Here is a 25433-nt window from a genome sequence, read left to right as displayed (position 1 = left end):
TCCCCCTCTCCCCCTTTCCACATCGCTGTCTGTATCCCACTCTCCCCTTTCCCCATCACTCAGTCTGTATCCCCCCTCCCCACTTTCCCCATCACTCAATCTGTATCTCCTCTCACCCTTTCCCCCTCACTCAGTCTGTATCCCCCTCCTCCCCCCTTCCCGATACTCAGTCTGTATCCCCCTCTCCCCTTTCCACATCGCTCAATCTGTATCCCCCTCTCCCCCTTTCCACTTCACTCAGTCTGTATCCGCCCTCCCCATTTCCCCATCACTCAGTCTGTATCCCCCTCCCCCTTTCCCCCTCACTCTGTATATATTCCCCCCTCCCCTTCCCCTTCACTCAGTCTGTATCCCTCTCTCCCCCTTCCCCATACTCAGTCTGTATCCCCCTCTCCCCCTTTCCCCATCACTCAGTCTGTATCCCCCTCTCTCCCTTTCCACATCGCTCAGTCTGTATCCCCCTCTCCCCCTTTCCACATCACTCAGTCTGTATCCCCCCTCTCCCCCTTTCCCCATCACTCAGTCTGTATACTTTCTCCCCCTTTCCCCATCACTCAGTCTGTATCCCCCTCTCCCCCTTTCCCCATCACTCAGTCTGTATCCCCTCTCCCCCTTTCTTCATCACTCAGTCTGTATCCCCTCTCCCCCTTTCGTCATCACTCAGTCTGTATCCTCTCTCCACCTCTCCATCACTCAGTGTGTATCCCTCCTCCCCTTTCTCCATCACTCAGTATGTAACCCCCTCTCCCCCTTACCCCATCACTCTTTCTGTATCCCCTCTCCCCCTTTCCCCATCAATCAGTCTGTATCCCCCTCCCCCTTTCCCCCTCACTCAGTTTGGAAACCCTCTCCCACTTTCCCCCTCACTCAGTCTGTATCCCCCTCTCCCCCTTTCCCCCTCACTCAGTAAGTATCCCCCTCTCACCCTTTCCCCATCACACAGTCTGTATCCCCCCTCCCTGTTTCGCCATCACTCTGTCTGTATCCCCACTCCCACTTTCCTCATGATTCAGTCTGTATCCCGCCTCTCCCCCTTTCCCCATCACTCAGTCTGTATCCTCCCTCCCCCTTTCCCCATCACTCAGTCTGTATCACCCCTCCCTCTTTCCCCATCACTCAGTCTGTATCCCCCCTCCCCCTTTCCCCCTCACTCAGTCTGTATCCCCCTCCCCCTTTCCCCCCTCACTCAGTCTGTATCCCCCTCTCCCACTTTCCCCCTCACTCAGTCTGTATCCCCTCTCCCCCTTTCCCCATCACTCAGTCTGTATCCCCCTCTCCCCTTCCCCATCACTCAGTCTCTATCCCCCCTCCCTTTCCCCATCACTCAGCCTGTATCCCCCTCTCCAATTTTCCCCATCTCTCAGTCTGTATCCCACCTCTCCCACTTTCCCCGTCACTCAGTCTGTATCCCACCTCTCCCCCTTTCCCATCACTCAATCTGTATCACCCGTCTACCCCTTTCCTCCTCACTTAGTCTGTATCTCCCTCCCCGTTTCCCTATCACTAAGTCTCTATCCCCCCTCCCCGTTTCCCCATCACTCAATCTGTATCCCCTCTCCCCCTTTCCCCCTCACTCAGTCTGTATCCCCTCCTCCCCCTTCCCAATACTCCGTCTGTATCCCCCTCTCCCCCTTTCCACATCGCTCAATCTGTATCCCCCTCTCCCCCTTTCCACTTCACTCAGTCTGTATCCGCCCTCCCCATTTCCCCATCGCTCAGTCTGTATCCCCCCTCCCCCTTTCCCCCTCACTCAGTCTGTATCCCCCCTCCCCTTCCCCTTCACTCAGTCTGTATCCCCCTCTCCCCCTTCCCCATACTCAGTCTGTATCATCCTCTCCCCTTTCCCCATCACTCAGTCTGTATCCCCCTCTCCCCCTTTCCACATCGCTCAGTCTGTATCCCCCTCTCCCCCTTTCCACATCACTCAGTCTGTATCCCCCCTCTCCCCCTTTCCCCATCACTCAGTCTGTATCCCGTCTCCCCCTTTCCCCATCACTCAGTCTGTATCCCCTCTCCCCCTTTCTTCATCACTCAGTCTGTATCCCCTCTCCCCCTTTCTTCATCACTCAGTCTGTATCCTCTCTCCACCTCTCCATCACTCAGTGTGTATCCCCCCTCCCCTTTCTCCATCACTCAGTATGTAACCCCCTCTCCCCCTTACCCCATCACTCTGTCTGTATCCCCTCTCCCTCTTTCCCCATCAATCAGTCTGTATCCCCCCTCCCCCTTTCCCCCTCACTAATTCTGGAAACCCCCTCCCCTTTTCCCCATCACTCAGTCTGTATCCCCCTCTCCCCCTTTCCCCCTCACTCAGTCTGTATCCCCCTCTCCCCCTTTCCCCCTCACTCAGTCTGTATCCCCCATCCCCCTTTCACCCTCACAGTCTGTATCCCCCTCCCCTTTCCCCCTCACTCAGTCTGTATCGCCCCTCTCCCACTTTCTCCCTCACTCAGTAAGTATCCCCCTCTCCCCCTTTCCCCATCACACACTCTGTATCCCCCCTCCCTGTTTCGCCATCACTCAGTCTGTATCCCCACTCCCACTTTCCTCATCACTCAGTCTGTATCCCGCCTCTCCCCATTTCCCCATCACTTAGTCTGTATCCCCCCTTCCCCTTTCCCCATCACTCAGTCTGTATCACCCCTCCCCCTTTCCCCATCACTCAGTCTGCATCCCCCCTCCCCCTTTCCCCCTCACTCAGTCTGTATCCCCCTCTCCCACTTTCCCCCTCACTCTGTCTGTATCCCCTCTCCCCCTTTCCCCATCACTCAGTCTGTATCCCCCTCTCCCCTTCCCCATCACTCAGTCTCTATCCCCCCCTCCTTTTCCCCATCACTCAGCCTGTATCCCCCCTCCACTTTTCCCCATCTCTCAGTCTGTATCCCACCTCTCCCACTTTCCCCATCACTCAGTCTGTGTCCCCCCTCTCCCCATTCTCCATCACTCAGTATTATCCCCCAACCCCCTTTCCCCATCACTCAGTCTGTATCCCCCCCTCTCCCCTTTCCCCATCACTCAGTCTGTATCCCCCCTCCCCCTTTCCCCATCACTCAATCTGTATCCCCTCTCCCCCTTTCCCCATCACTCAGTCTGTATCCCCCTCCCCCTTTCCCCATCACTCAGTCTGTAGCCCCACTCCCCCTTTCCCCATCACTCAGTCTGTATCCCCCCTCCCCTTCCCCTTCACTCAGTCTGTATCCCCCTCTCCCCCTTCCCCATACTCAGTCTGTATCCCCCTCTCCCCCTTTCCCCATCACTCAGTCTGTATCCCCCTCTCCCCCTTTCCACATCGCTCAGTCTGTATCCCCCTCTCCCCCTTTCCCCATCACTCAGTCTGTATACTTTCTCCCCTTTCCCCATCACTCAGTCTGTATCCCCCTCTCCCCCTTTCCCCATCACTCAGTCTGTATCCCCTTTCCCCCTTTCTTCATCACTCAGTCTGTATCCCCTCTCCCCCTTTCTTCATCACTCAGTCTGTATACTCTCTCCACCTCTCCATCACTCAGTGTGTATCCCCCCTCCCCTTTCTCCATCACTCAGTATGTAACCCCCTCTCCCCCTTACCCCATCACTCTGTCTGTATTCCCTCTCCCCCTTTCCCCATCACTCAGTCTGTATCCCCCTCTCCCCCTTTCCCCCTCACTCAGTCTGTATCCCCCTCTCCCCCTTTTCCCCTCACTCAGTCTGTATCCCCCTCCCCCTTTCCCCCTCACAGTCTGTATCCCCCCTCCCCCTTTCCCCCCTCACTCAGTCTGTATCGCCCCTCTCCCACTTTCCCTCTCACTCAGTAAGTATCCCCCTCTCCCCCTTTCCCCATCACACAGTCTGTATCCACCCTCCCTGTTTCGCCATCACTCAGTCTGTATCCCGCCTATCCCCCTTTCCCCTTCACTCAGTCTGTATCCCCCTCCCCCTTTCCCCATTACTCAGTCTGTATCCCCCTCTCCCCCTTTCCCCCTCACTCAGTCTGTATCCCCTCTCCCCCTTTCCCCATCACGCAGTCTGTATCTCTCCGCTTCCCCTTTCCCCATCACACAGTCTGTATCCCCCTCCCCATTTCCCCATCACTCAGTCTGTATCCCCTCTCCCCCTTCCCCCTCACTCAGTCTGTATCCCCCTTCTCCCCCCTTCCCGATACTCAGTCTGTATCCCCCTCTCCCCCTTTCCACATTGCTGAATCTGTATCCCCCTCTCCCCCTTTCCACTTCACTCAGTCTGTATCCCCCCTCCCCATTTCCCCCTCACTCAGTCTGTATTCCCGCTCCCCCTTTCCCCATCACTCTGTCTGTAACCCCCGTCCCCCTTTCCCCTTCACTCAGTCTGTATCCCCCTCTCCCCCTTCCCCATACTCAGTCTGTATCCCCCTCTCCCCCTTTCCCCATCACTCAGTCTGTATCCCCCTCTCCCCCTTTCCACATCGCTCAGTCTGTATCCCCCTCTCCCCCTTTCCACATCACTCAGTCTGTATCCCCCCTCTCCCCATTTCCCCATCACTCAGTCTGTATCCCCCTCTCCACCTTTCCCCATCACTCAGTCTGTATCCTCCTCTCCCCCTTTCCCCATCACTCAGTCTGTATCCCCCTCTCCCCTTTCCCCATCACTCAGTCTGTATCCCCTCTCCCCCTTTCTTCATCACTCAGTCTGTATCCTCTCTCCACCTCTCCATCACTCAGTGTGTATCCCCGCTCCCCTTTCTCCATACCTCAGTATGTAACCCCCTCTCCCCCTTACCCCATCACTCTGTCTGTATCACCTCTCCCCCTTTCCCCATCAATCAGTCTCTATCCCCCCTCCCCCTTTCCCCCTCACAGTCTGGAAACCCCCTCCCCTTTTCCCCATCACTCAGTCTGTATCCCCCCTCTCCCCCTTTCCCCCTCACTCAGTCTGTATCCGCCTCCCCCTTTCCCCCTCACAGTGTGTATCCCCCCTCCCCCTTTCCCCCCTCACTCAGTCTGTATCGCCCCTCTCCCACTTTCCCCCTCACTCAGTAAGTATCCCCCTCTCCCCCTTTCCCCCCTCACTCGGTCTGTATCCCCCTCTCCCACTTTCCCCCTCACACAGTCTGTATCCCCTTTCCCCCTTTCCCCATCACTCAATCTGTATCCTCCTCTCCCCCTTTCCCCATCACTCTGTCTCTATCCCCCCTCCCTTTCCCCATCACTCAGTCTGTATCCCTCTCTCCACCTTTCCCCATCACACAGTCTGTATCCCCCCTCCCCGTTTCGCCATCACTCAGTCTGTATCCCCACTCCCACTTTCCCCATCACTCAGTCTGTATCCCGCCTCTCCCCCATTCCCCATTACTCAGCCTGTATCACCACTCCCCCTTCCCCATCACTCAGTCTGTATCCCCCCTCCCCCTTTCCCCCTCACTCAGTCTGTATCCCCCTCCCCCTTTCCCCATCACTCAGTCTGTATCCCCCCTCCCCCTTTCCCCATCACTCAGTCTGTATCCCCCTCTCCCCTTTCCCCATCACTCAGTCTGTATCCCCCCTCCCCCTTTCCCCATTACTCAGTCTGTATCCCCCCTCCCCTTTCTCCATCACTCAGTCTGTATCCCCCCTCTCCCCTTTCTCCATCACTCAATCTGTATCCCCCCTCTCCCCCTTTCCCCGTCATTCAGTCTGTATCCCACCTCTCCCCCTTTCCCATCACTCAATCTGTATCCCCCCTCTACCCCTTTCCCCCTCACTCAGTCTGTATACCCCTTCCCCCTTTCCCCATCACTCAGTCTGTATCCCCCCTCTCCCCCTTTCCCCATCACTCAGTCTGTATCCCCCCTCTCCCCCTTTCCCCATCACTCAGTCTGTATCCCCCCTCTCCCCCTTTCCCCATCACTCAGTCTGTATCCCCCCTCTCCCTTTTCCCCATCACTCCGTCTGTATCCCCCTCTCCGCTTTTCCCCATCTCTCAGTCTGTATCCCACCTCTCCCACTTTCCCCATCACTCAGTATTTGTCCCCCCCTCCCCCTTCCCCATCACTCAGTCTTATCCCCCCACCCCCTTTCCCCATCACTCAGTCTGTATCCCCCCTCTCCCCCTTTCCCCATCACTCAGTCTGTATCCTCCCTCCCCCTTTCCCCATCACCCAGTCTGTATCCCCTCCCCCTTTCCCCATCACTCAGTCTGTATCCTCCTCTCACCCATTCCCCATCACTCAGTCTGTATCCCCCTCTCCCCCTTTCCCCATCACTCAGTCTGTGTCCCCACAATTCCCCATTCCCCATCACTCAGTCTGTATCCCCCCTCTGCCCCTTTCCCCATCACTCTGTCTGTATCCCCCCTCCCCTCTTTCCCCATCACTCAATCTGTATCCCCCTCCCCCTTCCCCCTCACTCAGTCTGTATCCCCCTCTCCCCCCTTCCCCATACTCAGTCTGTATCCCCCCTCCCCCTTTCCCCATCACTCAGTCTGTATCCCACTCTCCCCCTTGCCCCCTTACTCAGTCTGTATCCCCCCTCCCCCTTCCCCTTCACTCAGTCTGTATCCCCCCTCCCCCTTCCCCCTCACTCAGTCTGTATCCCCCTCTCCCCCGTTCTCCATACTCAGTCTCTATCTCCATCTGCCCCTTTCCACATCGCTCAGTCTGTATCCCCCTCTCCCCCTTCCCACATCACTCAGTCTGTATCCCCCCTCCCCATTTCCCCACACTCAGTCTGTATCCCCCCTCCCCCTTCCCCCCTCACTCAGTCTGTATTCCCGCTCCCCCTTTCCACATCACTCAGTCTGTATCCCCGCTCCCCCTTTCCCCATCACTCAGTCTATATCCCCTTCTCCCCCCTTTCCCCATCACTCAGTCTGTATACTTTCTCCCCTTTCCCCATCACTCAGCCTGTATCCCCCCTCTCCCCTTTCCCCATCACTCAGTCTGTATCCCCCCTCTCCCCCTTTTCCCATCACTCAGCCTGTATCCCCCTCTCCCCCTTTCCCCATCATTCAGTCTGTATCCACACTCTCCCCCTTTCCCCATCACTCAGTCTGTATCCTCTCTCCACCTCTCCATCACTCAGTCTGTATCCCCCCTCCCTCTTTCTCCATCACTCAGTATGTAACCCCCTCTCCCCCTTGCCCCATCACTCTGTCTGTATCACCTCTCCCCCTTTCCCCATCACTCAGTCTGTATTCTCCCTCTCCCCCTTTCCCATCACTCCGTCTGTATCCCCCTCTCCCCCTTCCCCATACTCAGTCTGTATCCCTCTCTCCCCCTTTCCCCATCACTCGGTCTGTATCCCCTACTCCCCCTTTCCCCATCACTCCATCTGTATCCCCCTCTCCCCCTTCCCCATACTCAGTCTGTATCCCCCTCTCCCCCTTTCCCCATCACTCAGTCTGTATCCCCCTCTCCCCTTTCCACATCGCTCAGTCTGTATCCCCCTCTCCCCCTTTCCACATCACTCAGTCTGTATCCCCCCTCTCTCCCTTTCCCCATCACTCAGTCTGTATCCCCCTCTCCCCATTCCCCATCACTCAGCCTGTATCCCCCCTCTCCCCCTTTCCCCATCACTCAGTCTGTATCCCCCCTCTCCCCTTTCCCCATCACTCAGCCTGTATCCCCCCTCTCCCCCTTTCCCCATCACTCAGTCTGTATCCACACTCTCCCCCTTTCCCCATCACTCAGTCTGTATCCCCCTCTCCCCCTTTCCCCCTCACTCAGTCTGTATCCCCCTCTCCCCCTTTTCCCCTCACTCAGTCTGTATCCCCCTCCCCCTTTCCCCCTCACAGTCTGTATCCCCCCTCCCCCTTTCCCCCCTCACTCAGTCTGTATCGCCCCTCTCCCACTTTCCCCCTCACTCAGTAAGTATCCCCCTCTCCCCCTTTCCCCATCACACAGTCTGTATCCACCCTCCCTGTTTCGCCATCACTCAGTCTGTATCCCGCCTATCCCCCTTTCCCCTTCACTCAGTCTGTATCCCCCTCCCCCTTTCCCCATCACTCAGTCTGTATCCCCCTCTCCCCTTTCCCCCTCACTCAGTCTGTATACCCTCTCCCCCTTTCCCCATCACGCAGTCTGTTTCTCTCCGCTTCCCCTTTCCCCATCACACAGTCTGTATCCCCCATCCCCCTTTCCCCATCACTCAGTCTGTATCCCCTCTCCCCCTTCCCCCTCACTCAGTCTGTATCCCCCTTCTCCCCCCTTCCCGATACTCAGTCTGTATCCCCCTCTCCCCCTTTCCACATTGCTGAATCTGTATCCCCTTCTCCCCCTTTCCACTTCACTCAGTCTGTATCCCCCCTCCCCATTTCCCCCTCACTCAGTCTGTATTCCCCTCCCCCTTTCCCCATCACTCTGTCTGTAACCCCCGTCCCCCTTTCCCCTTCACTCAGTCTGTATCCCCCTCTCCCCCTTCCCCATACTCAGTCTGTATCCCCCTCTCCCCCTTTCCCCATCACTCAGTCTGTATCCCCCTCTCCCCCTTTCCACATCGCTCAGTCTGTATCCCCCTCTCCCCCTTTCCACATCACTCAGTCTGTATCCCCCCTCTCCCCATTTCCCCATCACTCAGTCTGTATCCCCCTCTCCCCCTTTCCCCATCACTCAGTCTGTATCCTCCTCTCCCCCTTTCCCCATCACTCAGTCTGTATCCCCCTCTCCCCTTTCCCCATCACTCAGTCTGTATCCCCTCTCCCCCTTTCTTCATCACTCAGTCTGTATCCTCTCTCCACCTCTCCATCACTCAGTGTGTATCCCCGCTCCCCTTTCTCCATACCTCAGTATGTAACCCCCTCTCCCCCTTACCCCATCACTCTGTCTGTATCACCTCTCCCCCTTTCCCCATCAATCAGTCTCTATCCCCCCCTCCCCCTTTCCCCCTCACAGTCTGGAAACCCCCTCCCCTTTTCCCCATCACTCAGTCTGTATCCCCCCTCTCCCCCTTTCCCCCTCACTCAGTCTGTATCCGCCTCCCCTTTCCCCCTCACAGTCTGTATCCCCCCTCCCCCTTTCCCCCCTCACTCAGTCTGTATCGCCCCTCTCCCACTTTCCCCCTCACTCAGTAAGTATCCCCCTCTCCCCCTTTCCCCATCACACAGTCTGTATCCACCCTCCCTGTTTCGCCATCACTCAGTCTGTATCCCGCCTATCCCCCTTTCCCCTTCACTCAGTCTGTATCCCCCTCCCCCTTTCCCCATCACTCAGTCTGTATCCCCCCTCCCCCTTTCCCCCTCACTCAGTCTGTATCCCCCTCCCCCTTTCCCCCCTCACTCGGTCTGTATCCCCCTCTCCCACTTTCCCCCTCACTCAGTCTGTATCCCCTTTCCCCCTTTCCCCATCACTCAATCTGTATCCTCCTCTCCCCCTTTCCCCATCACTCTGTCTCTATCCCCCCTCCCTTTCCCCATCACTCAGTCTGTATCCCTCTCTCCACCTTTCCCCATCACACAGTCTGTATCCCCCCTCCCCGTTTCGCCATCACTCAGTCTGTATCCCCACTCCCACTTTCCCCATCACTCAGTCTGTATCCCGCCTCTCCCCCATTCCCCATTACTCAGCCTGTATCACCACTCCCCCTTCCCCATCACTCAGTCTGTATCCCCCCTCCCCCTTTCCCCCTCACTCAGTCTGTATCCCCCTCCCCCTTTCCCCATCACTCAGTCTGTATCCCCCCTCCCCCTTTCCCCATCACTCAGTCTGTATCCCCCTCTCCCCTTTCCCCATCACTCAGTCTGTATCCCCCCTCCCCCTTTCCCCATCACTCAGTCTGTATCCCCCCTCCCCTTTCTCCATCACTCAGTCTGTATCCCCCCTCTCCCCTTTCTCCATCACTCAATCTGTATCCCCCCTCTCCCCCTTTCCCCGTCATTCAGTCTGTATCCCACCTCTCCCCCTTTCCCATCACTCAATCTGTATCCCCCCTCTACCCCTTTCCCCCTCACTCAGTCTGTATACCCCTTCCCCCTTTCCCCATCACTCAGTCTGTATCCCCCCTCTCCCCCTTTCCCCATCACTCAGTCTGTATCCCCCCTCTCCCCCTTTCCCCATCACTCAGTCTGTATCCCCCCTCTCCCCCTTTCCCCATCACTCAGTCTGTATCCCCCCTCTCCCTTTTCCCCATCACTCCGTCTGTATCCCCCTCTCCGCTTTTCCCCATCTCTCAGTCTGTATCCCACCTCTCCCACTTTCCCCATCACTCAGTATTTGTCCCCCCTCTCCCCCTTCCCCATCACTCAGTCTTATCCCCCCACCCCCTTTCCCCATCACTCAGTCTGTATCCCCCCTCTCCCCCTTTCCCCATCACTCAGTCTGTATCCCCCCTCCCCCTTTCCCCATCACCCAGTCTGTATCCCCTCCCCCTTTCCCCATCACTCAGTCTGTATCCTCCTCTCACCCATTCCCCATCACTCAGTCTGTATCCCCCTCTCCCCCTTTCCCCATCACTCAGTCTGTGTCCCCACAATTCCCCATTCCCCATCACTCAGTCTGTATCCCCCCTCTGCCCCTTTCCCCATCACTCTGTCTGTATCCCCCCTCCCCTCTTTCCCCATCACTCAATCTGTATCCCCCTCCCCCTTCCCCCTCACTCAGTCTGTATCCCCCTCTCCCCCCTTCCCCATACTCAGTCTGTATCCCCCCTCCCCTTTCCCCATCACTCAGTCTGTATCCCACTCTCCCCCTTGCCCCCTTACTCAGTCTGTATCCCCCCTCCCCCTTCCCCTTCACTCAGTCTGTATCCCCCCTCCCCCTTCCCCCTCACTCAGTCTGTATCCCCCTCTCCCCCGTTCTCCATACTCAGTCTCTATCTCCATCTCCCCCTTTCCACATCGCTCAGTCTGTATCCCCCTCTCCCCCTTCCCACATCACTCAGTCTGTATCCCCCCTCTGCCCCTTTCCCCATCACTCTGTCTGTATCCCCCCTCCCCTCTTTCCCCATCACTCAATCTGTATCCCCCTCCCCCTTCCCCCTCACTCAGTCTGTATCCCCCTCTCCCCCCTTCCCCATACTCAGTCTGTATCCCCCCTCCCCTTTCCCCATCACTCAGTCTGTATCCCACTCTCCCCCTTGCCCCCTTACTCAGTCTGTATCCCCCCTCCCCCTTCCCCTTCACTCAGTCTGTATCCCCCCTCCCCCTTCCCCCTCACTCAGTCTGTATCCCCCTCTCCCCCGTTCTCCATACTCAGTCTCTATCTCCATCTCCCCCTTTCCACATCGCTCAGTCTGTATCCCCCTCTCCCCCTTCCCACATCACTCAGTCTGTATCCCCCCTCCCCATTTCCCCACACTCAGTCTGTATCCCCCCTCCCCCTTCCCCCCTCACTCAGTCTGTATTCCCGCTCCCCCTTTCCACATCACTCAGTCTGTATCCCCCCTCTCCCCATTTCCCCATCACTCAGTCTGTATCCCCCCTTTCCCCCTCACTCAGTCTGTATCCACACTCTCCCCCTTTCCCCATCACTCAGTCTGTATCCTCTCTCCACCTCTCCATCACTCAGTCTGTATCCCCCCTCCCTCTTTCTCCATCACTCAGTATGTAACCCCCTCTCCCCCTTACCCCATCACTCTGTCTGTATCACCTCTCCCCCTTTCCCCATCACTCAGTCTGTATTCTCCCTCTCCCCCTTTCCCATCACTCCGTCTGTATCCCCCTCTCCCCCTTCCCCATACTCAGTCTGTATCCCTCTCTCCCCCTTTCCCCATCACTCAGTCTGTATCCCCCTCTCCCCTTTCCACATCGCTCAGTCTGTATCCCCCTCTCCCCCTTTCCACATCACTCAGTCTGTATCCCCCCTCTCTCCCTTTCCCCATCACTCAGTCTGTATCCCCCTCTCCCCAGTCACCCTCACTCAGGCTGTATCCCCCCTCTCCCCCTTTCCCCATCACTCAGTCTGTATCCCCCCTCTCCCCTTTCCCCATCACTCAGCCTGTATCCCCCCTCTCCCCCTTTCCCCATCACTCAGTCTGTATCCACACTCTCCCCCTTTCCCCATCACTCAGTCTGTATCCACACTCTCCCCCTTTCCCCATCACTCAATCTGTATCCCCTCTCCCCCTTCCCCCTCACTCAGTCTGTATCCCCCTCTCCCCCTTTCCCCATCACTCAATCTTTATTCCTCTCTTCCCAGTGTCTCAGGTGACTTGGTACCTGAGCTGGGCGTGTGTTTCCACCTCCTTCACAGATGGTGTTCCCGGAGCTGACTGACCACTGCCCCTCTCCACAGGCCGCTGGACACCCGCCCGACATGTTCTTCTGTATGCAGTTGCTGGAGGAGACGGGGATCTGCATTGTTCCCGGCAGTGGTTTTGGACAGGCGGAGGGGACATACCACTTCAGGTAGGAGGGGCAGGGAAAGGATGACATCAGTGAGGCGCTCCCTCAGTACCTCACTTTTCTTAAAATAACACATGAAATACCAAAACTCTATTCAAATCCAAGAACCATACAAATGTTGGGGTTACAATGCAGTAGTGAATTCAAATTGAAATACAGTTATTGTCATCTATAAAACGCAGTCTATTCCCTGATTTCCATCCCCGGAAATCCCCCACTGTACCCATAATGGTCACATGTTCTCTCTCTTGGTCACCTTGGCATGAATGTACCCCCTGTTGAAGGGGCTGATAATCAGCTGACGCAGTGCTCTCAACAGCCCCCCGCCTGGATCTGCGAATGGCCGGTCTGGCCAGGCCCAAGACCAAGCCTACCAGGACATCCTTGGAGCAGCACCCACCTTACTCGGTGCCTGTAAACCAGGAGCCGGGGCTGACATTTGCCAGAACACGCAGGGCAGCCCCTTCAGGTATTCAAACAGTGGACGGGACTGATGTGACCAGCCGGTACCAAAGCATCGAGGCTGCCAGCTGGTTCATGACTAACGTCCTGCCCCATTACGAGATTGCACAGAGTAGCCTTGACACAGGCTTTCATCTCCAAGTCCCACCAGTTTGCCAGCTAGGTCTCCACATTGGAGTTTATGTGGACCCCTAGATAGAGGAGGTGTGTGCTGCTCCATGCAAATGGTCTTAGCTCCCCTGGCAGGGAGTCCATCTCCCACTGATCCAATAAAAGACCAGAGCACCTTTTCCGTTTGGCCCTGGCAGAAGATGCGGCTGAGAAGACCCATCAACAGCTTCAGTCGTCTGTAGGTCAACAGGGTCAGTGATCGTTGGCATCATGCAGAACCGAATCTGACAACCGCTTCTGAAGAAGGCAGAGGAACAGGTGTACGTGGACAGAATACAGTTGCCCTGGCATCAGCCCCCCACCCTTCTGGACCAAAATAGTGACTGAATTAACAGTCATTTGAAGAACAGTTCCGAGAAGAGAGAAAGGGTAGGGATCTCCTCCAGACAGGCAGGGCAGTCTGGTCAATGAAACTTCACCCACTGTGCACGCGAGCCACTCCCCTGTTCCTCCATCCGAGCGACGGTCCAAGCATTCACTGCAAAACTCTTCACCAGTTATCCCGGGCCAAGTACTCCGGGTGGGAGAGGGTTTAGCGATGTTACAGCTGGAGAAATTCCTCCCAGCTCCCAGTAAAAGTTGCAGGCGCGAACCTTGGCAAACCGCCAGCCACTGTTGCCTGAGCACAGACTCAACAAAACCCAGTGCAGCAGCCTTCGTGCAAGAGGAAAACTGCTGCAGTGCTCTGCCAAAGATGAGACACCTCACTCCTACACCTTCCCGTCCTCGTCACCGTCCTTCAGGGTTTATTGCTGAAATAAATAAACAGAACTCACACACCACAGCGTGGCCCTCCCTGAGCATCACCCCTCCCACAGTGTGATGCTCCCTTAATACTGCTGTGCCACAGTTTTGGTGAGGGTTGAAGTTTGGGGAGCAACATTCAAAACTGGGTGGCGGGTGGGGTGGGGTCGTCCCTGAGATTAGGGACAGGGCTGACCAGGAGAGTTTGGGAAGAGGGGTGAGGGGCTTGGATGGAATGGTACATAGGAGCAATGCCCTCTGACCTCCCACGCTTCACCTCCCCTACCCACAGGATGACCATCCTGCCCCAGACGGACAAACTGAAGGCCCTCCTCGGCAAACTCAAGTGCTTCTACCAGAAGTTCTGCCAACAATATGCGTAGACACGGCTGCTCACTCACTGGCCGCGATCCTCCGGACCCAACATCGACACTGAGTATAACAGACCAACAGCACACCCTCATGGACTGGATGGAAGTGGAGATCACCACGGAGATCGGATCGGACCTTACAGTGTGGCTGAGATGGCGGGGGGCAGGGGCTGCTTTTTAATGAGGGCGGATTGAACTGCACTGAAGGGATGGAGTAGATTTTATGCACAATTGGGGTAGAAGTTCTCCAAACAACCTCAAAGCCGTGTATCGGTGCAGTGGCTACTCCTGTTCCCCTCCCTGAGGGGGTAGGTGCCGTTAGACGGGCCACAGACAGAGTTTACAGCGTCTGGTTCTCTCTGGTCCAAGTACACCTTAAAGTTCCCTCATTCTGGACTCCAGGAACCAGCCACAGTACCGATCCACCCAGTGCACTCCACCTTCCGAAACTCTGCAACCATGGAAATGTTAATAAATTATCCATCGCGTCCAAGGAGGCCTGTTGAATTCGTTTGAAACTAGTTTTCACATGGAAAGTAAAAATCTACTCTTACAATGCAGAAATAGTCCCCTCAGTCCATCTAGTCCATACTGGCCCAGTCTGCCAAGTCCCCACTTGCCTGCACCCAGACCATGGCCCTTCATACCCCTCTCATTCATGAATGTACCTATCCAAACTTCTCAGGGTTGAAATCAAACCCATATCCACCACTAGCAGCTCGTTCCACACTCTCACCACCCTCTAAGTGAAGAAGACCTCCATCAGGTTCCCTTTAAACATTTCACCTTTGTCTCTTAACTATTTCTAGTGTCATCTAACTCGTGGAAAAAGCCTGCTTGCATTTACCCCATCTATGCCCCTCTTAATTTTGATTACCTCTATCAAATCTTCCCTCACTTTCCTTCACTCCAGGGAATAAAGTTCTAGCCCATTCAACCTTTAACTCAAGTCCTCAACTACCGGAAACATCCATGTAAACTTTCTCTGCACTCTTTCAAGTTTATTAATATCTCTCCTGCCGGTAGGTGACCAGACTATGCACAATACTTCAAATTCGACCTCACCATCATCTTATAAAGCTTCACCATTGCATCCTAACTCAAAATCAGAAAATCAGGTTTATTATCGTGGACACAAGTTGTGAAAGTTGTTGTAATGCAACTGCAGTACAGTGCAATACGTCAAAAGCACCATGTTACAATAAGAAAGGTATAAATAAATAAGGAGCAAACAGGTCCTGCTGAAGATCTCGACGCCAAATGTTGACTGTACTCTTTTCCATAGATGCTGCCTGTCCTACTGAGTTAGGGACAGGCGGCATTTTGCGTGTGTTGCTCAGATTTCCAGCACCTGCAGATGTTCTCTTGTTAGTGAAACAAACGGATAGATAGTTTGAGGACAGCATGTGTTCATGGGTTCATTGTCTATTTGGAAGTCTCTTGGTGAAGGGGGAGAAGCTGTTTCTGAAACATTGAGTGTGTGTCTTCAGGTCCTGAACCTCCACTTTGATGGTAACAATGAGAAGAGGGCATGTCCTGGGTGGTGGGGTCATTTCACAATGGATGCCACTTTTTTGAAGCATCACCTGTTCAAGGTGCCCATGATGGTGCTGTCTAAGATTACAACCCTCTCCAGTCCTGATCTCTCCAGTCTTGGCCCGAAATGTCCACTGTACATAGATGCTGCTTGGCCTGCTGGGTTCCTCCCAGGATGGGTCTTCAGAGATGTTGACACCCAGAGTGTGAAACTGCTCACCCTTTCCACTGCTGACCCCTCGGTGCAGACTGCTGTGTGTTCTCCTGACTTCCCCTGCCTGAAATGTACAATCAGTTAATGGCTTTTACTGACGTTGAGTGCAAGATTGTTGTTGCGACAGCACTGAACCAGCTGACCTATCTCATTCCCTTACGCTCCCTCAGCACCGTCTGAAATTCTGCTGACAACAGTTGTGTCATCAGTGAAAATAGATGGCATTTGAGCTATGCCTAGCCACACAGTCATGGGTGTACAGAGAGAGCCCTGAGCTAGGCATCCTTGAAGTGCTGATTGTCAGTGAGGAGGAAACGTTACCAACCCTCACTGACCATGATCTATCAATGACAAAGTCAAAGATCCAGTTGCAGAGGGAAGTACAGAGCTACAAGTTTTGAAGGTTAGAACTCCTTAATCTTTGACCAATGATTTGACCAGCAGCCGATCTCGACATCGGAAGTTTGGAGAGGAGGGGACTTCCACCAGGTCCACTGCCCGAGTATAAAAGACAGCAGTGGTTGCCACAGCAAAAAAGAGCCCTGAATCATAGAATCATAGAAAGCTACAGCATATTACAGCCCTGCAGCCCACACTGTTGTGCCGACCATGTAACCTGCCCTAGAAACTGCCTAGAATTTCCCCAGTGCATAGCCCTCTGTTTCTCTAAGCTCCATGTACCTGTCTAAGAGGCTCTTAAAAGACGCTATTGTGTCCACTGTACCACTATCACTGGCAGTGCATTCCACGCACCCACCACTCTCTATATGAAAAACTTAACTCTGACATTCACATTGTACCTACTTCCAAGCACATTAAAACTATGCCCCCTTGTGTTAGCCATTTCAGCCCTGGGAAGAAGTCTCTGACTATCCACATGATCAATGCCTCTAACCACTTTATACACCTCTATCAGGTCACCTCTCATCCTCTGTCACACCAAGAAGAAAAGGCCAAGTTCACTCAACCTATTCTCATAAGGCATGCTCTCCAATCCAGGCAACATCCTCTGCACCCTTTCTATGGTTCCCACATCTTTCCTGTAGTGAACACAATACTCCAAGTGGAGTCCAGCCAAGGTCTTATATAGCTGTAACACTACCTCACGGCTCTTGAACCCAACCCCATAGCTGATGAGGGCCATCACACCATACGCCTTCTTAACAGCATTGTCAACTTGTGCAGCAGTTTTCAGTGTCCTGTGGTCATGCTCTTTGGAAGAAAGGGTTGGCTATTTTCTAAATGGAGAGAAAATACAATAAACTGAGATGTAAAGGGACTTGGGAGTCCTTGTGCAGGATTCCATCAAGGTTGAGTCTGTGGTGAGGAAGGCAACTGCAATGTTATCATTCATTTCAATAGACAATAGGTGCAGAAGTAGACCATTCGGCCCTTCGAGCCTGCACCGCCATTCTGAGATCATGGCTGATCATCTACTATCAATATCCGGTTCCTGCCTTGTCCCCATAACCCTTGATTCCCCTATCCATAAGATACCTATCTAGCTCCTTCTTGAAAGCATCCAGAGAATTGGCCTCCACTGCCTTCTGAGGCAGTGCGTCCCACACCTCCACAACTCTCTGGGAGAAGAAGTTCCTCCTCAACTCTGTCCTAAATGACCTACCCCTTATTCTTAAACCATGCCCTCTGGTACTGGACTTTCCCAGCATCTGGAACATATTTCCTGCTTCTATCTTGTCAAATCTTTTAATAAGCTTATATGTCTCAATCAGATCCCCCCTCAATCTCCTTAATTCCAGCGTGTACAAGCCCAGTCTCTCTAACCTCTCTGCGTAAGACAGTCCGGACATCCCAGGAATTAACCTAGTGAACCTACGCTGCACCTCCTTCACAGCCAGGATGTCCTTCCTTAAGCCTGGAGACCAAAACTGCACACAATACTCCAGGTGTGGTCTCACCAGGGCCCTGTACAAATGCAAAAGGATTTCCTTGCTCTTGTACTCAATTCCCTTTGTAATAAAGGCCAACATTCCATTAGCCTTCTTCACTACCTGCTGCACTTGCTCATTCACCTTCAGAGACTGATGAACAAGTACTCCTAGATCTCTTTGTATTTCTCCCTTACCTAACTCCACACCGTTCAGATAATAATCTGCCTTCCTGTTCTTGCTCCCAAAGTGAATAACCTCACACTTATTCACATTAAACGCCATCTGCCAAGTTTCTGCCCACTCACCCAGCCTATCCAAGTCACCTTGAATTCTCCTAACATCCTCATCACATGTCACACTGCCACCCAGCTTAGTATCATCAGAAAACTTGCTGATGTTATTCACAATGCCTTCCTCTAAATCATTGACGTAAATCATAAACAGCTGTGGTCCCAATACCGAGCCCTGTGGCACCCCACTAGTCACCACCTGCCATTCCAAGAAACACCCATTCACTGCTACCCTTTGCTTTCTATCTGCCAACCAGTTTTCTATCCATGTCAATATCCTCCCCCCAATGCCATGAGCTCTGATTTTACCCACCAATCTCCTATGTGGTACCTTAACAAATGCCTTCTGAAAGTCAAGGTACACCACATCCACTGGATCTCCCGCGTCTATCTTCCTGGTTACATCCTCGAAAAACTCCAATAGATTAGTCAAGCATGATTTGCCCTTGGTAAATCCATGCTGGCTCGGCCCAATCCTATCACTGCTATCAAGATATGCCGCTATTTCATCTTTAATAATGGACTCTAGCATCTTCCCCACTACTGATGTTAGGCTAACAGGGTGATAGTTCTGTTTTCTCCCTCCCTCCTTTCTTAAAAAGTGGGATAACATTAGCCATTCGCCAATCCTGAGGAACTGATCCTGAATCTAAGGAACATTGGAAAATGATCACCAATGCATCCGCAATTTCCAGAGCCACCTCCTTTAGTACCCTAGGATGCAGACCATCCGGACCTGGGGATTTGTTAGCCTTCAGTCCCATCAGTCTACTCATCACCGTTTCCTTCCTAATGTCAATCTGTTTCAGTTCCTCTGTTACCTTATGTCCTTGGCCCATCCATACATCTGGGAGATTGCTTGTGTCTTCCCTAGTGAAGACAGATCCAAAGTACTTATTAAATTCGTCTGCCATTTCTCTGTTTCCCATAACAATTTCTCCCAATTCTTCAAGGGCCCAACATTGTTCTTAACTATCTTCCTTTTCTTCACATACCTAAAAAAACTTATGCTATCCTCCTTTATATTCCTAGCTAGCTTGCGTTCATACCTCATTTTTTCTCCCCGTATTGCCTTTTTAGTTAAGTTCTGTTGCTCCTTAAAAATTTCCCAATCATCCATCTTCCCACTCACCTTAGCTCTGTTATACTTCTTTTTTAATGCTATGCTATCTCTGACTTCCTTTGTCAACCACTGTGGCCACTTCCCCCCTTTGAATCCTTCCTTCTCCGGGGTATGAACTGATTTTGCACCTTGTGCATTATTCCCAAGAATACCTGCCATTGCTGTTCCACTGTCTTTTCTGCTCGGATATCCGACCAGTCAACTTTGGCCAGCTCCTCCCTCATGGCTCCATAGTCTCCTTTGTTCAACTGCAATACTGACACTTCTGATCTGCCCTTATTCCTCTCAACTTGCAGATAAAAACTTATCATATTATGGTCACTACCTCCTAATGGCTCCCTTACTTCAAGATCACTTATCAAATCCTGTTCATTGCACAACACTAAATCCAGAATAGCCTTATCCCTGTTCGACTCTCGTACAAGCTGCTCCAAAAATGCATCCCGTAGGCACTCCACAAACTCCCTATCCTGGGGTCCAGTACCAACCTGATTTTCCTAGTTCACCTGCATGTTGAAATCCCCCATAACTACTGCGACATTTCCTTTGCCACATGCCATTGTTAACTCCCTATTCAACTTGCACCCAATATCCATGCTACTGTTTGGGGGCCTGTAGATAACACCTATTAGGGTCTTTTTGCCCTTACTGTTCCTCAGTTCTATCCACACTGACTCTACTTCTCCTGATTCTATGTCCCCCCTTGCAAGGGACTGAATCTCATTCCGCACCAACAGGGCCACCCCACCCCCTCTGCCCACTTTTCTGTCCCTTCGATAGCACGTATACCCTTGTATATTCAATTCCCAGGTCTGATCCCCCTGCAGCCATGTCTCTGTTATCCCAACAACATCATAGTTACCCATTCACACCTGAGCTTCAAGCTCATCTGCCTTATTTCTGACACTTCGCGCATTCAGATATAGAATTTTTAACCCATTTCTCCTCTCTCTGTTTAAATCACTGCCTATTTTGCATAACCCAGCTCCCCGAACTCTCACCGGGCTATACGCCCCTTGAATTTTGTTGTCCTTCTTAAATTTACTTACTCTTTCTGCACATTTAACTCCATGCTCCGTCAGACCATCCCTCTGCACATGTATCCTCCTTATCACTCGTTCCGCTCACCTTTCTCTACTTCACACTTAATATTCCGGAACCGTGTAGTCCCCACCTGTCCTTTATACTTCATCTCGCTATCCTCTCTCACATTCTGGATCCCTGCCCCCTGCAAATTTAGTTCAAACCCCCCCAAGCAGCACTAGCAAACTTTCCTGCAAGAATGTTAGTACCCCTCCAGTTCAGGTGTAAATGGTGTAATCTGGATTTCAAGAGGACTAGAATATAAAAGTAAGTTTATTACACAGAAAGTGGTGACTGGTGAGTGCGTAGACTGGGCTTCCAACGACAGTAGTGGAGGCGGATACGATAGGGTCTTTTAAGAGACTCCTGGATAGGTACATGGAGCTTAGAAAAATAGAGAGCTATGAATGGGTAAGCCTAGGTAACTTCTCAGGTAAGGACATGTTCGGCACAGCTTTGTGGGCCAAAAGGCCTGTATTGCGCTGTAGGTTTTCTATGTTTCTATCTCCTTTCAACTTTCCTCCTCTCTCCATAAACCTATTCCCTCTCGTACCTAACATATCCGCCCCAGGAAAAAGATTCACCTATTCTGCCTGTGCTTCTCTTCAGTCAGGTCTCCCCTCAGCAACACCGCACCCCCCCCCCACTCCAGAGAAAAGAACTCAACTTTCTCCAGGCTCTAACGCCTTCTAATCCCAGCAGCATCGCGGTGAACATCTTCTGGATGCTCTCCAAAACCTCCACATCCATTCCATTTTGCAACTAAACAGTACTCCAAGTGTAACCTAACCATCTAGAATTCAAGTTCCAACTCTTATACTGAGCACCCCAACCGATGAAGACAAGTCTACTGTACGCCCTCTTTACCACCCAATCTACCTGCAAGGCTACACTCAGGGAGATGTGGAGTCAGACCCCAAGATCCCTCTGCACCGCAACTCTCCTAAGGGTCCTGACATGTATTGGACTCTCTTTATTGACCCGTCCTCCAGCTCCTCAATTTTATTTTTAACTAAAGTTATTGACTCTCTGTGGCAATATTGTCTCACTCAGGTCAATCATTCCTGGGGTGGTTTGACAGTGTCTCAGGTAGAGTTATTGTATTTTACTTGGAGATAACACAAGGAACAGCCCCTTCCAGCCCTTCAAGCAGCACGGCCAGCAGCCCTCGAAGTAACCCTCACCTAATCACAGGACAATTTACAATGACCGGTAGGTCTTTAGATTCTGAGAGGAACTTCACTACTGTGGTGCCCAAATTTTAAAATTTAGAGATACAGCTTGGTAGTAGGCCCTTCAGTCCAACGAGTCTGTGCTGTCCGATTACCCCCATGTGACCACTTCACAGGCTAACCCACTATCCAATTACCCCCATGTGACCACTACACCGACTAACCCACTGTCCAATTACCCCCATGTGACCACTACACCGACTAACCCACTGTCCAATTACCCCCATGTGACCACTACACCGACTAACCCACTGTCCAATTACCCCCATGTGACCACTACACCGACTAACCCAATGTCCAATTACTCCCATGTGACCAATTCACCGACTAACCCACCATCCAATTACCCCCATGTGACCACTTTACCGACTAACCCACTATCCAATTATCCCCATATGACCACTTCACCAACTAACTCACTGTCCAATTACCCCCATGTGACCACTTCACCGACTAACCCACTGTCCAATTACCCCCATATGACCACTTCACCGACTAACCCACTGTCCAATGACCCCCATATGACCACTTCACCGACTAACCCACCGTCCAATTACCCCCAGTGACCACTTCACCGACTAACCCACTGTCCAATTACCCCCAGTGACCACTTCACCGACTAACCCACTGTCCAATTACCCCCAGTGACCACTTCACCGACTAACCCACTGTCCAATTACCCCCATGTGACCACTTTACCGACTAACCCACTGTCCAATTACCCCCAGTGACCACTTCACCGAATAACCCACCATCCAATTACCCCCATGTGACCACTTTACCGACTAACCCACTATCCAATTATCCCCATATGATCACTTCACCGACTAACCCACTGTCCAATTACCCCCATGTGACCACTTCACCGACTAACCCACTGTCCAATTACCCCCATGTGACCACTTCACCGACTAACCCACTGTCCAATTACCCCCAGTGACCACTTCACCGACTAACCCACTGTCCAATTACTCCCATGTGACCAATTCACCGACTAACCCACCGTCCAATGACCCCCATGTGACCACTTCACCGACTAACCCACTGTCCAATTACCCCCATATGACCACTTCACCGACCAACCCAGTGTCCAATTACCCCCATGTGACCACTTCACCGACTAACCCACTGTCCAATTACCCCCATATGACCACTTCACCGACCAACCCAGTGTCCAATTACCCCATGTGACCACTTCACCGACTAACCCACTGTCCAATTACCCCCAGTGACCACTTCACCGACTAACCCACTGTCCAATTACCCCCAGTGACCACTTCACCGACTAACCCACCATCCAATTACCCCCATGTGACCACTTCACCGACTAACCCACTGTCCAATTACCCCCATGTGACCACTTTACCGACTAACCCAGTGTCCAATTACCCCCAGTGACCACTTCACCGACTAACCCACTGTCCAATTACCCCCATGTGACCACTTCACCGACTCACCCACTGTCCAATTACTCCCAGTGACCACTTCACCGACTAACCCACTGTCCGATTACCCCCATGTGACCAATTCACCGACTAACCCACTGTCCAATTACCCCCATGTGACCACTACGTTGTTGTGAAGGGGAGGTGTGATGGGATGGAGACTGGTTGAAGACCTGATGCCATATGTTTTGCTGGGATACAGACTATCCAGACAGTGTTGGGCCTCACTCTGGGACTGGAGATGGATGGGGATGGACAATGAATTAGTGTGGGAATGGGGAGCAGAGTGACATACAGTATGAAGACATCCCACCTCTCCCAGAAGTTTTGGGAGTCTCCCACATATTGATAGCGGCTCCCTGATGGCCAGAAATTATATACAATATCCCGGAAATTGATGTTTTTGAGAGGGAGGGGGAGAGGGAGAGCGAGAATCCTGACTGGTCTGTCTTCGTGCTAAGAGCGGTCCCCAACCACCGGGCCGCGAGAAAACGATATGAGTCACCTGCACCTTTCCTCATTCCCTGTCACACCCACTGTTGAGCTTGAACTCACGTGAGGTCATTACCCGCGCGTCATCCATGTCGGCACGGGAAGGAGATCAACTCCTCAAGCTTACAAATGACGGCGGGCTGAAAAGTATGTTTGACATAACATCCCTGCCAGCATTCTGGATCAAAGTCAATGCTGAATACCTTGAGATAGCCACGAAAGCACTGAAAACGTTGTTTCCATTTCCAACATCATATCTCTGTGAAGAAGGGTTTTCTGGATTGAATGCAATGAAAAGTAGATTGCAGAATAGACTGGACATAAGGAACCTCCTTTGAGTATCGCTGTCTCCCATCACCCCTCGATGGCACCGTCTTGTTGCAGGGGAACAAGCCCAGGTCTCCCACCGATTCAGCAATATTGGTGCGTTGCAATGATTTTATATGTTCATATGGGGAAAATATGTGCTGTGTGTTTAATATCCAAACGTTACTTAAAATGTTATGATGCTATTGACTTACTTATATAACCATATAACAATTACAGCACAGAAATAGGCGATCTCGGCCCTTCTAGTCCGTGCCGAACGCTACTCTTACCTCGTCCCACCGACCTGCACTCAGCCCATAACCCTCCATTCCTTTCCTGTCTATATACCTATCCAATTTTTCTTTAAATGATAATATCGAATCTGCCTCTGACACTTCTACTGGAAGTTCGTTCAACACTTACTTCAAGCTCCCCTGTCCTCCCCTGATAATTGACTTATCACTATATTCATGCGAGGAAAATATGCGCTGTGTGTTTAATATTAAATTCATTAGATAAACCCTTTTAGAAATGAAATTGAGTGTATTAGCCACTTATAAGTGACACAGTTGAATTATCACCTATACTCCAGTCGTGATTACCACACATCCCCTCTCCCCCCCTGTCGACCAGTCTGCAAAAATATTGTCAATATTAAACCGGTCCACAGTGCAAAAAAGTTTGGGGACCCCTGCAAGTAGACCTATCAGTTTTCTCTGTGGGCGGGCTTTGCAGTCGACCTCAAAAATAATGACAGTGTTGCTCGCTGCACTGTTTGCAACAGTGACTTTTCTATTGCCCATGGTGGGTTAAAATGTAAAAGACATGTTGAGGTGAGTTTAACAGGTGTCATTCGTTCATTAACATAGCTAACGTTATTTAAACTAGCTGGCTGGCTGCTAAGGAGCTACTCTATTGATGTCCTACGTGATGAGGCCAAACTCCCTGTAGACTTGCTTAAAGTTGTAATAGAATAAACATGATATATAATAAACATGATAATATAATATAAGTACATATTTCAATGTCACATTTTCTGCATATACCCAACTTGGTTTACAGATTAGACAAAATCACTAAACACTGTATTACATACACCCTTGGAGGTCGAGAGGGGTGGGGGGGGGATATGGGGTTGCGGGGCGCGGGGGTGCTACCTCCCTGAAATATGAGTTTTTGCAGGGTGGGATGTCTGCATACAACCGGGAGTTTGTAATGGCTACTTTAGAAAGACTGCAAGTGGACTGCTGAACAATCGTCCAGCCTACACCCGATCTCACTGATATACTGTACACGACAATTGCGTGAACTGACAAGGACTGATCAGCAGGGGGCACCAGAATCCTCCAGGCTCAGACTTTCCCCTCCCCTGATTATAAATTGAATGTTTTTCGCCATGCAATCACGGGATTAGTTTAATCACGGGACTATTTATATTCATCAATTAACCTATTAACCAGTACGTCTTTGGGTTGTGGGAAGAAAACAGAGGAGCCGCAGAAAACCCACGGGATCCACAGGGAGGGCATGCAGACTCCTTGCAGACGACGTTGGACTTGAACTCTGAACCCCAACGCCCCAGGCTGTAATAGTTGCGGTAACCACTACGCCACCGCGGTGCCCAACTTTGCCATCACTACCCCTTGTTTCATTAGGAGATCGGGATGCAGGAGTCGAGGTTGCAGAAGATAGAATAACCGAGGAGGGGAGGGTCTTTGATTATGCTGGATGCTTTACTGAGGCGGGAAGAAGGTGAAGTTCATAGGGGGAGGATGGTTTCCGTAATGGACTGATTAAAACAAGCG

At 52.2% G+C, this 25433-nt stretch overlaps 1 protein-coding gene across 4 annotated transcripts in view; it reads left to right on the top strand.

Moving 5' to 3' along the window:
- The window catches only part of LOC134344605 (alanine aminotransferase 2-like), a 117561-nt gene extending 92921 nt beyond the window's left edge, over positions 1 to 24640 (top strand). For 3 of the 4 annotated variants that reach the window (XM_063044704.1, XM_063044705.1, XM_063044702.1), the window contains 2 exons: positions 12155 to 12267; positions 13934 to 24640. In XM_063044704.1, coding sequence (XP_062900774.1) covers positions 12155 to 12267; positions 13934 to 14024 — 204 coding nt within the window. In that variant the 3' untranslated portion in view covers positions 14025 to 24640. The remainder of the gene's footprint in view (positions 1 to 12154; positions 12268 to 13933) is intronic. The other variant, XR_010017468.1, reaches the window with a different exon arrangement.
- The last annotated feature ends 793 nt before the right edge of the window (positions 24641 to 25433 follow it).

This window comes from Mobula hypostoma, chromosome 3 (genome assembly GCF_963921235.1).
Source record: "Mobula hypostoma chromosome 3, sMobHyp1.1, whole genome shotgun sequence".
Classification (NCBI taxonomy): domain Eukaryota; kingdom Metazoa; phylum Chordata; class Chondrichthyes; order Myliobatiformes; family Myliobatidae; genus Mobula; species Mobula hypostoma.
The sequence above is the reverse complement of the archived record's forward strand: the minus strand, read 5'-3'. Positions and strand labels throughout refer to the sequence as shown.